Below are 16,109 nucleotides of genomic sequence, written 5' to 3'. Positions count from 1 at the left end.
TCACTAACCCCCCACCACCACCAAATTAACTATTTTATTTCTCCTACTTGAACAGTGATTAAAAGTAGTTATCATCCTATGTATCAATCTACTCTTTAGAACAATGGATTCATTGGAATGCAAGAAGAGATGTTTCCCTTCAGTTTTATAAAAAATTCATTCATTCAGAAAATATCTTAATTGAGTGTCTACTCTGTTCAGGCCTGGTTCTCAATCTCAGGGAGCAAATGGTCGACAAGTCCAGGAAATCTCTGCCTTCATGGGTGTACAGTCAGTAAAATTTAAATTATCAAAAAGTGATTTCTGTATGCCATTTTCAGTCTAGGATTAGTAGAGAATTTTCTCTTACCTGTCTAACATTTTGGTACTAGCTCGTTCCAGCTTCTCTAGTATCTGAGGAAGTTGAGTGTCATCGTCATATGAACCTCCCCAGCCAAGAACTCGAGCCAGGTCATTGCCTGTTCCCAAGGGTAATACTCCTAGTTGACACTACGAGAGAGTGCAAGGGTGAGACTTTCAGAAAAGTTGAGAAATAAGGACCATTACATTTCTGCACCTCTCTGGAAAATAATGTCAGTATACATTCAGTGTCAACTAGCAAGGAAAAGAATTAGCACTTGCCTGTTTATTCAAGTTGAGCTTATCGATTTCTGACAAAACCCAACCTACACTTCCATCTCCTCCGCAAACAAGAATCCGGAAATTGTCAAACTTCTGAAATAATCTTAAACTAAAAGTAAAAATTATTTCATTTTAGCAAAAATAAATAAAAATCACTTATTCTAATTCTTTGTCATTCTTGCATGCATTGGTATTCAAGTTCAGATAAAATATAAAAACTCATATTTATCTATTAATTATACTATAAAAATTATTTTGAGTGCAATTTTTAATTCAAGAAAATCTCTGAATCAAAAAGGATGATAGTGAATTACAGGCAGGAATGGAGGAAAAGGGAGCAAGAAATAAGGAAACAAAATCGAAGCAGAACCAGGAAAGAACTACAGGTAAACATGAAATTGTGAAAGTGGTGGCTTTCCTATTTTAACAAGAAGGATATATTATATCCTTAAGAATTATAAACCAGGGGGAATCGAGGATGGGATGCCAGTAAGTGGCACTGAAGCAATTCTTAAAGACACTTACCAAACCTTGCCAACATGCGGCCGTAAGTACAGTCAGCCCACCTTTTCTCCTCTCCTCTTAGTCTCAGGCCAATTCTTTCACTTCTATCTCCCTTCATCTCAACTATTTTTTTCCTTTTCTTTTTCTTTTTTTTTTTAAATGTGTGTGTGTGTGTGTGTGTGTGTGTGTGTGTGTGTGTATGTTTCTGTCTGTAGATGGACAGAATGCCTTTATTTTATTTGTTTATTTTTACATGATGCTCAGGATCAAACCCAGTGCCTCACACATGCTAGGCAAGCGCTCTGCCACTGAGTTCCAGCCCCAGCTTTTATCTCAACTTTCCACACATTTCACCTCCTGAATGTACCTTTGTAAAATTCAAGTATAATGGGAAATCTGGAAAATATATCATAAGAACAACCCCAGGAAACTTCACAAAGAGAGATCTTTGGGGGCTTAAAGGATAAATGGGAAAAATAAATATCATGAGTATAAGAGAGTGGATGAGGCAGTAGCTTGGTGGTAGTGGACATGCTTCAAATGTATGAGGTCCTGGGCTCAATCCCTAGCACCAAAAATAAATACACACCTATAAAAATTCCTAAATTAATTAATTAACAGAAGTATGGAGAGTTATTAAAAAAAACCAGACATGTCAGAAAAGAGGATGAAACTACCAAAGAACAGAAGACACAAAGAAGGTGAGAGGAAATCTGAGAAAATGCTGGGATCCAATCAGGGGCAAGAGAGAGATGTACTTAGGGAAGGGACAGGGTATAAATGAAGAGAACTAGTGTCTGTGTGAAACAGAGGACCTGAGACTCAGAAAGAGAAAGGCAGTGCAAAAAGGACAGAAGACCTTGAAGGGACAAAAGTGACAAGAGACACAAAGAGAAACAGGAGAGAAACAGAGAAGACAGAGGAAAGTGTCAGTTTATAAATGAGTGCTTCTCAGGCACTGGTATCTAAAATCCCAATTTCTGGCCTTAGGATGTAGCTTAATAGTAGAGTACTTGCCTGGTATGTACAAGGCCTTGGGTTCAATAACCAGGACTGCAGTAAAATAAAATAAAATTCTCATATTTACTTCTGTGTTCATACTTGAAGGTCACAGGGAAATCCTCAGGAAAAGCTGAGTAACCTTTGCAAATCACATAGAGATTAAAGATCCCTCCATCAGAAGATACAGCATCCTCTTTAAGAAAAATCATATGCAAACACTGAAAATGTATCTCAAGGCATATCGCCCCTCAGTAAAAATACTATTTAATTTTTTTTTTCAGATTTTAAGTTACATAACATACTAGAAAACTGGGAGGTGGGGGGGAGTCAGCCAAAGTATTTTGTTGTCATTTATGTGAAAGTCAAATTCTTTTTTAAAAAAATATTTTTAGTTGTAGATGAACACAATATGTTTATTTTGTTGATTTAGTTTTTTTTATGTGATGCTAGGGATTGAACCCAGTATCTCATTCATGCTAGGCAAGCACTCTACCACTGAGCCACAACCCTAGCCCCTAAGTCAAATTCTTGAGGAACTGTCCTTGAGATCCATGATAACATCTGTAACGTGGTGAAATCACCGATTATGTACATTATATATAAATTAATACTAGCCTTCCTTGAAAATAATTTTTCTAATATTAGCTTTTATTTTATATTTATGGAAATTGATCCTTCTTGGAGTTAAACAAATTGATAGTAGTGTTTGATATAAAATATATATAAAAATTTTTCTTAAGGAATTTGAAATTTGGAAATTTTGGTAAAAAATAGGAAATTTATACAAGATATTTATATAACTGTCAAAAAGCTTAAATTAAAACTTTAAATAATGAAAGCTTTAAATAAGGGAGAAGGAGAGAAGACCAACATAGGAGATCAAGTGGAATCAATAATTTTCATGAGATGAAAAGTCAGACATAATTCATGCCTAGTACTATATTTCATTCAAATAATATTTATCAATAACAAATTACCCCAAATGAGGACCTCCGTTCATTAAATCAAACACCTGAGCCGGATTTAGCAATTGTTTAAAACGACGAAGAAACTTGACTCCCTGATTATCTCCACTCTTAGAATTGACAAAAACCAATAAAGGACTAACACAGAATGAAAATGTTGCTCTACAGAAACCTGTAAAAAAAAAAAAAATACACATATAGCATAAGAGCAATACGTACTATTTTCCTTTTTAAATTATTACTGAACATTCACAGAAAGGAAGATAAATTCATAAAAATAAAAAGTCTTGCTTATTATTAGAACACTCAGGTATAATGTAGACTCACAAGTGGAGGTTTACTATTTAAATACTAAGAGCATAGGACTTCTCATTTAAAAATATGTTCTATAATGAAAAATGATAACAAAGACAAGGGAAGTATTAACCATAGATAATATGAGATATAATTATATTGTTAAGACAGATGGTATAAGAAAAACTAAGCAAAGTCCATAAATTCACATTTGTAAAGAATTCATATGATTATTTTTACTATTTTAAAATGATTTAACTGTTCTTTGATAAGACCTAAGAAAATATTAAAATTTATAATAAATAAAAGAACCTAGATATGTCAGAGATGGGAGAGGCAATCAATAGCACAAGTTTTAAAAATCATATTATTTAAGCTTTATATCTTTATATCTAAAATATTTATTGGCTTAATTTACTTAAAATTTCAGAAGGCATAAAGCACATTATAAATGCCAGACATTAACAACAGTACATGGTAAAAGCCTTTTGTAATACAACTTGCTTAGAAGGAAGTTATTAGTATGCTATCCTAAAACCAGTGTTGTGAAAAGTTTCCTCAGCACTTACAATTAAGTTGTAAGATTCTGGAAAAAGTGAATGCATTTATAGGATATAAATTTCTGCAATGAAATTATAAGAAAACAAATTTTAACAACAGCCATGCTAATGAGCAATTTCAATTATGGTGGAAAAAACCACTTATAAAAATTAGCCTGTTCAGATTATGCTTCAGTACAGGATAATGATCTTATTTTATTTACTTAAATGTAAAATCTAAAAGTCTCATACATGGTAATTTTACCAACAAAGCTAATAGCTATGTTACAACTTTCATTTTAAAAGATTCTTTTACAAATTAAATATGCCATTCGGAAATTTAAATGGAATTATTATGTAAAAATTGACCAAAATAACCAACTTAAGTTCTATTTATTCCAGGAAAATAAATGTACATATATCAATATTAAATATACCAGAAATACACATACTCACACTACTATTACATACCATCAGAATCAGTGCTATTTAGTGCAATTGGAGGTATGATAGATACTTTGCATTGGCCAAGTGGACATACAGGAAAATAATAATCTTTGCAGGCAGTATGTACCTAATGATAAACAAATAAAGCTTTGGGAATCATAAAAACAAAGCATTTTTCTATGTCATAAATTACATCTACAGAAATGATCATTTAGGATCAACATCATCACAAAATATTCAGTAATTCACAAGTTACTTTAATGGCACAGTATCTATATTTCTAAGGAATAGACCAAGCATTTTAGTGATGGGAATATAATTTTGGTCCATGTGGCCTATTTCTGTGATGGTCTCAAACAAGGGATATGGTCAATGAATGCTGAAGGCAAGGAGAGAGTAAGAAAAGGGAGGAAATGCAGAGGGAGAAAGGGAAGGAGGAAAAGAAAAAGGGAAGAGAGGGAGAAAGGAGGAAAGAGTTTCAGTACTGTCAATATTTTGCCCATAAAACAAATCGATACCATCTACCATATAAAAATTCTTACAGACTTAATGAAAGTGAAACCTGCCATGTGGCTGCTCTTTCTGCCGTGCTCCTATAACTTTCTATTCGCATTTCTTTTATCATGTGTTTTTTATCATCACTATCAGCACATCCATGCCTACTTTCTCAGCTAGACTGCAAGGAAAAGGGAGAGGGATTCACATCACAAGCCTGTGGTAAATGCTCCATGAAGAAACATAGTTTCAAGGCCAGTCAAGATACTATTGAGAACAAAGCAGGCTAACCTAAAAAGTAGGAGCCAGGCCACTTAGAATACTTTGTGTATTTACCTAGAGACCCTTCAAAATATTTTGGCTAGTAAAAGCAGATGCTTCATAAACCATTTATTTAACAGGACTTTATATCATTAGTGCTTTAAGAAAACTGGCACACTGACTAAACCTCTATCCACACTCTTCAGAAATAAGTGAGATTTAATAGCAGTTTTTAGCAAATTTAATAGCAACTGTTTTTGGACAGTTGATTAGGATTTATAATAATTAACAACCAAAATGCATTTTATAAAAACTAGTATACATGGATAGTTGTAAAAGGAATATAAAAATACATGAGAATCATGGAGCAAAATGGGAAGCTATTTATAATAATCTAAGTGAGAAAAGCAGAAGATAAAGTTGTATATTCACTGATTTTAAAATTATGACTTAAACCTTCAGGGTTATGGAACTATGGGCTTTTGGACTTGGCAGCGGTTTTTTTTTTTTTTTTTTTTTTTTTTTGCTTTGTTTTGTTCATTTGTTTTCCCTAAATGACTATGTTTTCAGCCCTAGATAGCCTGCTGTTAGAAATTCACATTCTAGTGGTTGGGGTTGTAGCTTGGTGGTAGAGCACTTGCCTAGCATATGTGAGGCACTGGGTTCCATCCTCAGTATCACATAAAAATAAATAAAGGTATTGTGTCCATCTACAACTAAAAAATAGAGTTTTTTAAAAAAGAAAGAAACTCACATTTTACAGGTAAAGTAATATATAAACAGATAAATGATAGTGCACAAGAAATTTGAGGCTAAGAGAGGCATTACAGAGGTGATGGTGCCAGAAACCAACAGGTGTAACTTACCCAGGGTGGGGTAGGAAAAAAGAGGGAAAAGATACTCTAGAATGGTTCCATCCCAGAATGGTCCCCATGCACCCCATTTAAAATTGCTATTAAATTTCAGTTGTTTTCCCAAGATAATGTTGCTCTTCTATTTGTGAAACTTTTTAAAGTTGGGGATGAGTAGAAGGAACAACAATGAAACCTAATTAACTCCTACCTTGAAGATTATTAGTGTTTAAAAATTACTGACCAAATAAAAGTAAAGACATATATTCTGTAGGTAAAGACAATTTACACAAAACCCTTCTAAAGTGATTCATCACACATGAGATGTATTAGCAGGAAATACTATCAGTGATCATTCCCCCCAAAATAAATCTTATGTGGAATGATGATTTAAAATCTTTCTTATGGATAGCACTCCTTTAAAATAAGGATGGCATAAGAGGGCTTTAGGGGTCAGGGCTATACTGGGAGTCCACAGAAAGGCACCCATCACAGTCTGTAGGTTATATGACAGTGAAATAAGAGAAGTAAAAAACCAAAAATAAGCCTCTGGGCTGGGGATATAGCTCAGTTGGTAGAGTGCTTGCCTTGCACGTACAAGGACCTGGGTTCAATCCCCAGCAAAAAACACACACACACACACACACACACACACACACACACACACACACACACACACAAGCCTGTGGCTAATTAAAGAGGCAAATGATGAAAAATAACAAAAGCATGAGGACAAAGGAAATCTTAGTTGGTTTAAAAATTAAGAGGAATCACAGATTACTAACTAAAAAGTCATAGGACTTCCACCCCCCCTCTGGGGCCTGTGGAGTCAATCTCATAGGAAACCAGCACATATTATCACATCTTATGCTGATCTACACCAGACTTCCCAAAAGCAATGGATTTTCCACACTATAAAATTTGGTCCAACTTACAAATTTGGACAGCAAGAAAAGAACATAAGATGCAAATCACAAGGGACTATCATCCTGGGACAGCAGCACCCAGGAGTAAGAGAAGCATGCCCAGCTGTGGCTTCATGGTCCTGTGGTCTTTGAGCCCTATGCTACTGTTGGCATGACTTCCCTTCTCTATCAATGTGCTCATGCAGTCCAGGAGCCCTGACTGTATGATATCTGGCATAAATGAGACTGTTCTTTGCTGATGATTCACATGATGCTGGGTGAACTTTTTACTTCTTTCCGTACATGCAGAGAAGTTTAAAGCTATTTATTATATGACCTAAGTTTATATCATTTAAATTACATCAGTGCATAGTACATTGAACTTGGCATTCTGTCTGTCAGAGGACACACATGGTACTGCAGCAAAATCACACTTCATATGTTAACCCAAATCTGGCAGCACAAAAAAGGACTTTCTATGTGCACCAGGCATAACAGAGAAAACAGCAGATCACTGTGCAGTGGAAACAAAATGGAAAACAATAGATCTGTAGGAAAGAGATTCTGAGACATAGGAAATATGTGAGTAAGAGAAAATATTACAAACGGGGCATTTGAAAAATGACCAGGAATGGGTCAGGGGGTGGAAAATATGGAACTGGAAGGAAAACACTATTTAACAACCCATGAATGCCACAATGGGCTATGCTGTCAGGCTCTGCCATGAAGGTCTTTGCTTTGCTTCTGAACCACACAGATGTCCATGGTAAGCAAATAAGATAGTGAAAAGGTACGAAATGTTTGCAAATCCTTACCATTGTTTTACACCAAAGACATTTCCAATCCTGTAGACGGAGAACACTGCCACACGTTTTGTCACAGACAGCACACTTGGCACTCACGGGCAAGTTGCCCTCAAGCCATTGGTGAGGCATAGCGAGCTGTAGGGCAGGAAAAAAGGGCAGCCAAAGTGAAGACTGTGGAGAACAGTGTTCTTACCCTTGGGAAGGTACTGAATGATTTGTTACTCTATGGAGTCAATAACAGGCATCCTGCATGGCACTCATGTATCCCAGATTTATTGAGTATCTATTATGCCTAAACCCTGTAGGGAGACAAAGTAAATAAGACGAAAGGCCTGCCCCTTTGGGATTCAGGTGCAAATCTAGCTGAGGAGAAAAGACAAAGGGTCATGATACATGGCCCACTAAAGGCTGTCAGAGATTCACCTATGCAGTGCAATGCAGGAGACGTTTTTTTAAGGTAGGGGTACTGCAGAGAGGAAACCCCAGAGTCTGCAGAATAAACCTCCTCTAAACCTTATAGATCACAGAGTGTGACCTTCTGTTACACCAGCCAGGTCCAGCAGTCATTCCTAAGCCCTAATCTTAACAGAGTTCCCTCAAAAATCCAAGAGTGAGGGAAAGCTATAAAGCAATGAATTAAAAATAAAAACTCACAAATAAAACCTATTTCATCCTGATAATAAACACTCCCACTTAAACTATTAGTATTTCCCCTAAGAGCAGAAAATAAGAGAGGAGGCACCAGGAAGAGAGCAAGGGCAGACAGCAGCTTACTCCGTCTTCGTCCTCTATGATGTCCTTTCCAATGGAGGCCAGGGTTGTCCATTTACAGTTATTAGTTGCCCTCACTGCACATCTTTTGTGAGCCTTGAATTTACACACTAAAAAGGAAAATAAAATGTTAACCATTTTAAAGTACTTTTGCACCAGCACTAAAAGTCATCATAGCATGAAATTTTTAAAAGGGATAGAAAGGAGAGAAAAAGAAAACAAAGATTTTAAAAAATTTAAACTAATCTCCAATGATACTAATTGTATTCTAAAAAACTAATACAGACTTGCATTTATGAATCACATACAGAGTTACAGATCGATTGCTACATGGATAAACAAAAATGAGATAAATAGAAAATAATTAGTTCTTGAGAAGGGAGACTGACACACACACATGCACAAGCAAATAAAATTCAGTAACAAGGATACTGATTACATCCTATTTCTTAATCTGAGTGCTAATTATATGAATGAATTTAAGAAAATTCATTGAGATGCACACATTTCTGATATTTGCATTGTTCTGTGTACCTAATATATTTACTTATATTAATAGGTTTGAAAACATCAGAAAGATCAAGAAAATTCAGAGGAGTTTTAAAATGCAAGTACAAGACAGGTGTGGTGGCACATGCCTGGAATCCCAGCAACTCAGGAGGCTGAAACAGGACGACCCCAAGTTCAAGGCCAGCCTCAGCAACATAGTGATACCCTGTCTTGAAATTAAAAAAACAAACAAAAAAAGAACTGGGGGGATGTGGCTCAGTAGTAAAACATCCCTAAGTTCAATCCTTAGCGCACGCACACACACACACAAAAAAAAAATTGTAAGTACATCATGAAAATAACAAGTCATCATGGGAAATAGGCTGAGAGGGTCATAAGATGACTCCATCTTTTAAAAATATTATGTTGGGATGACTATATTATAAATGTAGGAGAAAGGATTGATAAAATAATGTCACCACTATTCTTCATTAATTCTTCCCAGCTATATTATCATAAAGAAGTTTATAAAAGAAAATTAAGATAAAACAACTAGGAAAGAAGCAGCACATATTTGGTAAAACAAGTAAACCACAGGTTATTTGAAAAGTTAAATGCGTTTATGAAAATTGGAACTTGACTACTACTAAACACATTTATCTTTCCAGTAATACAAATTATCCAAGCACGTGTAGATGCCGATGGAATAACAGTTCCTAAGTTTTCAGATAACTAGTTAAAAGTAGAGATCATTTCAATGGAAATTAATAAGGTGGCGGCCGCTAAATTTAAATGTAAGATGGCTTTTTCTCATATGATTTTTTTTCACTTTCTATCAATTGTTAAACATTTGTAAATGTGTTACATACTATTTATGTGTTACATACTACTTATTATCTTTGAACTGTCTTAATTTGATGTACATTGAAATGAAAGGTCTGGATAAAATACCCAAGATGTCTGTTATCAAATGTTCAACATGGGACTGGGGTTGTGGCTCAGTGGTAGAGCACTTGCCTAGCACACGCAAGGCCCTGGGTTCAATCCTCAGCACCACATTTAAAAAATAATTAAATAAAATAAAGATATTGTGTCCAACTACAACTAAACAATAAATATTTTAAAACATGTTCAACGTGATTCAGGCTTCAACAAGCCAATATATAAATGGCTACTTACTGATCTGTTCTTGAAAAACACTGGTCTACACATACTAGAGATGTTTCACTTACCTCCTCTTTTATATACCCTGAAAAATTCTTTTTGGCAATAATACTGTTATTGTTATAAGGGACTTCATATAGAATGCAATAATCTTTCAATTAAATTTTGTTGCTGATAGTAAGGGTGAAGACACAGAACCATAGGCAGTAACTACTTTGAACTACAATTGTTTAGTACCTCCAGGTCTTTTCATCTGTAAGACTATTTCCCCAAAATGGGGTTCTAGCCAAGTGCAGTAGTACCCTCCTGTCATCAATCCCTGCTATTTGGGAGCCTGTGGCAAGAGGATCAGAAGTCTTAGGTCAGCCTACGCAACTTAGTAAGACCTTGTCTCAAAATTTTAAAAAATAAAAATTAAAAAATTAAACAAAATAACGTGAGGTCCTAAAATGGTCTATACCAGAGTCCCCAGGGTGTTTTATAAGAAAAAAAAAAAAAAAAAAAAGCACGGAAAAGATGAACATAAAAGAGAGTAATAGTATAATTTCATGGCTTTTTAAAATTTTTGCCATTAAAAATCAAACAATGGGGCTGAGGATGTGGCTCAAGCGGTAGCATGCTCGCCTGGCATGCACAGGGCACTGGGTTCGATCCTCAGCACCACATAAAAATAAAATAAAGATGTTGTGTCCACCGAAAACTAAAAAATAAATATTAAAAAATTCTCTCTCTCTCTCTCTCTCTCTCTCTCTCTCTCTCTCTCAGAAAATTCAAGCAGTTCATTAAAAATAAAAATCAGTGCCTGCCTTACACATGTGAAGAACTGGGTTCAATCCTCAGCACCACATAAAAATAAAATTGTGTCCATCTACAACTAAAAAACAATTTAAAAACAATAAAAATCACACTTTTAATAATAACTAAGTGCTTCATACACTGAGCCTTGAGAATGACAAAGTTGCTTAATATAACATAGAACAATAGTAATAAACAAACCAGACTGTTGTTATGGTCACTAAGAAATAGAAATAATTAATGGGCACCTTAACTTTGTTAGGTGACAATTACATTTCTCCAAATTATTCTAGAATAAAGCACTTTCCCCTGACCTATAAAGCCATTCTTAAAACCACAGAACTTAATAAATATATTGTCAGGTGGCAAAATTATTTTTACTGTAATATTTCATCTTTATCAAACTGAATCTTTGTGGTAAACAATAGTTAAGACGAAATTTCATAGGTAGCCATGTTGACATAGTTGATACTGTTGATTGAAAAGAAAATGACTGTTTAATATTTTTGGCCAAGTTACTACTGAAGTAACTATGAAGGACAATTATATTCTAATTATGATAATTTATACTCTCAAATACTTAAGATTTTTTAATGAAAATTATTTTCTGTCTTCCATTTTTCATTCATATAGTATTTTACATATGCAAGACTTTAAAACAATAAGTTTACTTATAATTCAATACAAGTCTAGAAAACAAATCAGTATAGTCTCATATTATGGTGAAAAACAAGAACCTAAAGGTCAAGTGAATTTATTGATGGCTTCATACACCAAAAGCTGAATTTCACTCTAATATAAAGTTGTTAATCTTCACTATTAAACAAATTTTTATTATATTTGCATCTCCATTATAACTTGTAAAGCCTGTTTATCCCTATGTTTTTAGGTTTAATATGTAAGTAGTATATTCACATTTAATGGGAGAGGGGTCTCAAAAGTTTAACTTTGAATACGATAAAATATCCAGGATGGCCATATTCTCATAGAGTAAAACATTTGGGATTTTTGAAAGCTTCTCCTACCATTTTAAAAATATGAATAGACAAAATACTGCAGATTTAAATTTTTGCCAGCAGAGAAAACAAATATTAATGCATAATCTTTTGAAGAAATTTTTAATCCAATAATTGAGACTTTTTTCTGGTTCTCTTTAGTTATACATGACAGTAAAATCCATTTTGACATAATTAAATAAGCATGGAAGACTTTTTTTTAAAAGGGTAGAAAGAACATGTGTTTTATAGAAGGATATAACAAATGTATTTAAAGACTTTTAAGTTTCTTATTCTCACCAACTGAAATAATTTTCATTTTCTTTTAAAATGCTTAGAAAAATGTTCAATCATTCCTTTATTGACTCAATTACTAAATAATCAAATATACTTAGCAGATAAATTTCAAGTCAGAGGGCTATCACAGAGTTATCTTAAACCTGGTTATCCTTTTTAAGCCATTTGGGGAATAGAAACTATCAGGTAACAGTTAAAGTATCTTCAGAACAGCACCACATAATATTACAGACCTAGTATGAGTTATTCAGACCCACATAAACCCTTCTGTATTAGTAAAGACAGAAAAGCCAATTATATCTTTGTCTGAAATTCTTTAAATCTAAAGAATAAAGTTTAATGGCTTCTCCAAATTTTCACCTTCATGAACTTGAATGTGTCAGGCCTCTGATCCAATCTGGAACTACTTACTGGATCAATTCCTTATAGAGCACAGTGACAATTTCCTATGATGTATTTAATCAGAAAAGCAGTTTGCATGCATTCCCTCATTTCATCTTCATAGTGCTGAGGTATAAATGACTATTATTCCCATTTGACAGATGAGAACAATCTAATTGTGTTAAACTACTTCTGGTAACAGTTTGTAATGGTGGCTATGGGAGGGGGTTTAATGGCTGAGCTCTATTCCTTACCATTGTGCATGCATTGCTATGCATCGTAGTAAATGGCTGAAACAAGAGTTATTGATATTTTTTAATATTTATTTATTTTAGTTGTAGTTGGACACAATATCTTTATTTTAATTATTTTATATGTGGGGCTGAGGATCAAACCCAGGGCCTCGCATGTGCTAGGCAAGCACTCTACCGCTGATCCACCACCCAGCCCAAGAGTTATTGATCTTCTTTACTTATCGTTAGTCATAAATTTAACATCAATTAAAACTGTGGCTCTGTCATTATTTTATTATTTTATCATAATTAGCTATATTCAAAATTATCTGTGCTAGTGTCTTATCAGAGAAAAACACTGGTATTGGCATTAGATATATTTCAAAAAGCAGTATAACACTTTTCATACCTCATCACTGAATTATGAAATTAAATCAGTCTAAAGATGTTATCAGTTCTCTCTTGGTAATGACTAAAATACTTGTTTCTGATAATCGCTGTACTTAAATTAAAAAATACTTCACATACTGCACTTGCCTAGCATGTGCGAAGCCCTGGTTCAATCCCCTGGCTCTGCAAACAACAATACCAAAAAGAGAACCTCACTAATCCTGTAATGAAAACAGTGGCATTGTCCTTATTTTTAGAAAACTTTAAAGAAGTTTAAAAAGATGACACAAACTACATGTATAAAGACATGTATTGGCGTGAACACACTTTATATACAAAAATATGAAAAATTGTTCTTTATATGTGTAATAAGAATCATAATGTATTCCACTGTCGTGTATTTAAAAAATAAAATCAATTAAATTTAAAAAAAAAAGATGACATCAGGACTGAGGCTGTAACTCAGAGGTAGAATGCTCACCTAGAATGCATGTGGCCCTGGGTTCAATCCCCAGCGCTGCAAACATTAATCAATCAGTTAACTTAAAAATTAACTAATAAAAAATTAATTCCTAATAAATTACTTTTAAAATGTTTCATGGTACAGCACTTGTTTAACAATGCATGAAACCCTGGGTTCAATCCCTATTACTACAATTTTTTTAAAAAGTTTCAAGTAAGGCAATACTACTAACAATCAGGAAATTCTGTCAAAGAATATATATTGTCCTGATAAAACGTTTTGTGTTTCATAATCAGAATTAAGAACACTAGAATGTTATACAAAGCTATGTTTTTAGATTCTAGTTCCTATATCCTTAAGAGTGAAATGCTATATTTTGATTTATGTTTCCTTTCAGACAATATTATGTTATCTTTTCCAGAGCAAGAATATTTCCCAAATTAGTACTAGGAGTACAATGCTCAAGATTAAACTCCAAACAACCTTAAACACTGTATTCCAGCTTAGATCTTCCCAGCTACAGCTTTCCCAGTGTGGTGTGTCTTTTGTACTTTTAAAATTGGGAGAGGACTGGGCTCAATGCTACAGTACCTTCACAGGACAGGCCATGGGAGGTAACTCCAGAAAGACTTTCTCTGCATACGTTACAGAAGGTGGGGCGGGCATGGGAGCAGGCGTACCAGTTATGCATCCCTGAGAAATGTTCCACGTTAAACTGGGCCACCTAGAAATGAGACATTTGAACAGATTTGCCAAATAAGAGAACAAGACTGCAGACACTGGACTACTTGGAAATGTACATACTATAGTTCTGATCAAAATTTCAAATCTGTCACTTTTAACACTAAAGCACATTGCTTTAAGTTAAAAAAAAAAATCTGGCTTAAACAAGTTGCACAGCATAGCTTTAGCTCTTTAGTTAACATCCATGCTCTAAGAACATAAAATATCAGGGATATGCTATTTTACCTCATAAGACTCTCTGGTTTGTACAGACTTCAGTGAACTGATCCAATCCTCCATCTCTTTTCTGTTCTCGGCACATAGCATTAGCCTTCTGAATGGAGTAATTATCTGAAAGGGATAATTCAATCTAATGATTGATAATAATCAACAAGAGGGATTATTGCAAAACCAAAATCTTAAAAGGCAATTCCATTTCTAAACTCAGTCTTTATTTCCATGATAAAGAAAATAAATCCCTGTACACAGATGAGTTTTGTTCCCTGTGTATGTCACAATGTGCCCCAGGACAGGACAATTCTCAGAAATCTTTTCTTGTCTTTGATCCTGCTGTTACATACTTATCAGGCTTTTTTAGCACTTTTCTAAAGGCTATGAAATAAACAATGCATTCTTATTTCTTATTTCACAGACTATATCTTAAAAACTGACTTTAAATATACTCCAAAGTAATTCAGAGTAAGTTTAGAACTAATAGATAGATGGTTTTCAATATGAAAAATATTTTTTAAATTGAAAAAAATGTAATATTAAATGATTTCATCACTGATTCACTATGGTATCCAAAAAATTTTTGTTAACATTTAACAGAGTTTATATATCATTTCTACAGCCTGTTTGGATATCATTTATATGGGGGATTTTTCCTGCCCATTGTGTAGAAATCCACTGTATTACTTTATTGTCACAGCAGGAAGGAAGAATTGGTATAAAAATCTGTTAGTTGTCTTGAAGGAAAAAAATAAGTGTGACTTTCATCATCTTTTATGTCACTAAAAATAAAAGGCAATATTAATTGGCTGAGAACCTGATTGAAGTAGAATGAAAATTTCAAGCTGTTATGTCATCAAAATCTTCAAAGGAAGATTCTGAAATGATTGGGGGGGAAACCCTATTTGCACATGAATACAATATTATGGTTGCAATCTTAAAGCTACTAAATCCTAAGCATTTATTGCAAAGAAGGGAGCATTTATGTACTTGCAGAATAAGCAAAACACTGGAAACTTTCTGAATAAAATATTACAGATTTATTTGCATAGAAAATATGAAATTCTCCATGTGTAAATCTTTTGATCAAGTATTAAATCTAAATGCAATACTGTATTATAGAGCAGACTCAACAAGTAATAAAAAAATTATCTGAAAAGAAAAAAAAAAGAGGAATACTTCCCACAAGGAGGACACTAGTGAACCTAAATCACTATTTATTTCTAAAATCCTTGATTTTAGAAAACAAGCCTGTAATTCCAAACAATACAGAGATCAGCCCAATCTTAGCCACTCACCAGTCACTGTCTTCTCCTGTGTCACTGGCTTAAGCTACACTCTGCTTCCATAAGCCACAGAGTTTTTACTAGATCTGACAGGCACTCACATTTAAATACAGCCATCCAAGTCACATGGCACAAGGGCATCAACCACTCAGCTCTGGGTTTTTGTTAATTGCATATGAAATCGAAGAGAGCCTCACTTTT

The 16,109-nt window shown here is 34.1% G+C and overlaps 1 protein-coding gene across 2 annotated transcripts in view; it reads right to left on the bottom strand.

The window, feature by feature from the left end:
* Positions 1-16,109, bottom strand: part of LOC113175707 (diacylglycerol kinase eta) — a 184,159-nt gene that overhangs the window by 62,761 nt on the left and 105,289 nt on the right. For both annotated transcript variants that reach the window (XM_077795200.1, XM_077795201.1), the window contains exons 5-12: positions 14,638-14,742; positions 14,260-14,392; positions 8,465-8,571; positions 7,700-7,825; positions 4,397-4,499; positions 3,105-3,264; positions 622-730; positions 350-489 (exon numbers count right to left, since the gene is read on the bottom strand). In XM_077795200.1, coding sequence (XP_077651326.1) covers positions 350-489; positions 622-730; positions 3,105-3,264; positions 4,397-4,499; positions 7,700-7,825; positions 8,465-8,571; positions 14,260-14,392; positions 14,638-14,742 — 983 coding nt within the window. The remainder of the gene's footprint in view (positions 1-349; positions 490-621; positions 731-3,104; positions 3,265-4,396; positions 4,500-7,699; positions 7,826-8,464; positions 8,572-14,259; positions 14,393-14,637; positions 14,743-16,109) is intronic.

This window comes from Urocitellus parryii, chromosome 2, assembly GCF_045843805.1.
Source record: "Urocitellus parryii isolate mUroPar1 chromosome 2, mUroPar1.hap1, whole genome shotgun sequence".
NCBI classification, from domain to species: domain Eukaryota; kingdom Metazoa; phylum Chordata; class Mammalia; order Rodentia; family Sciuridae; genus Urocitellus; species Urocitellus parryii.
This window is presented reverse-complemented; position numbering and strand designations above follow the sequence as displayed.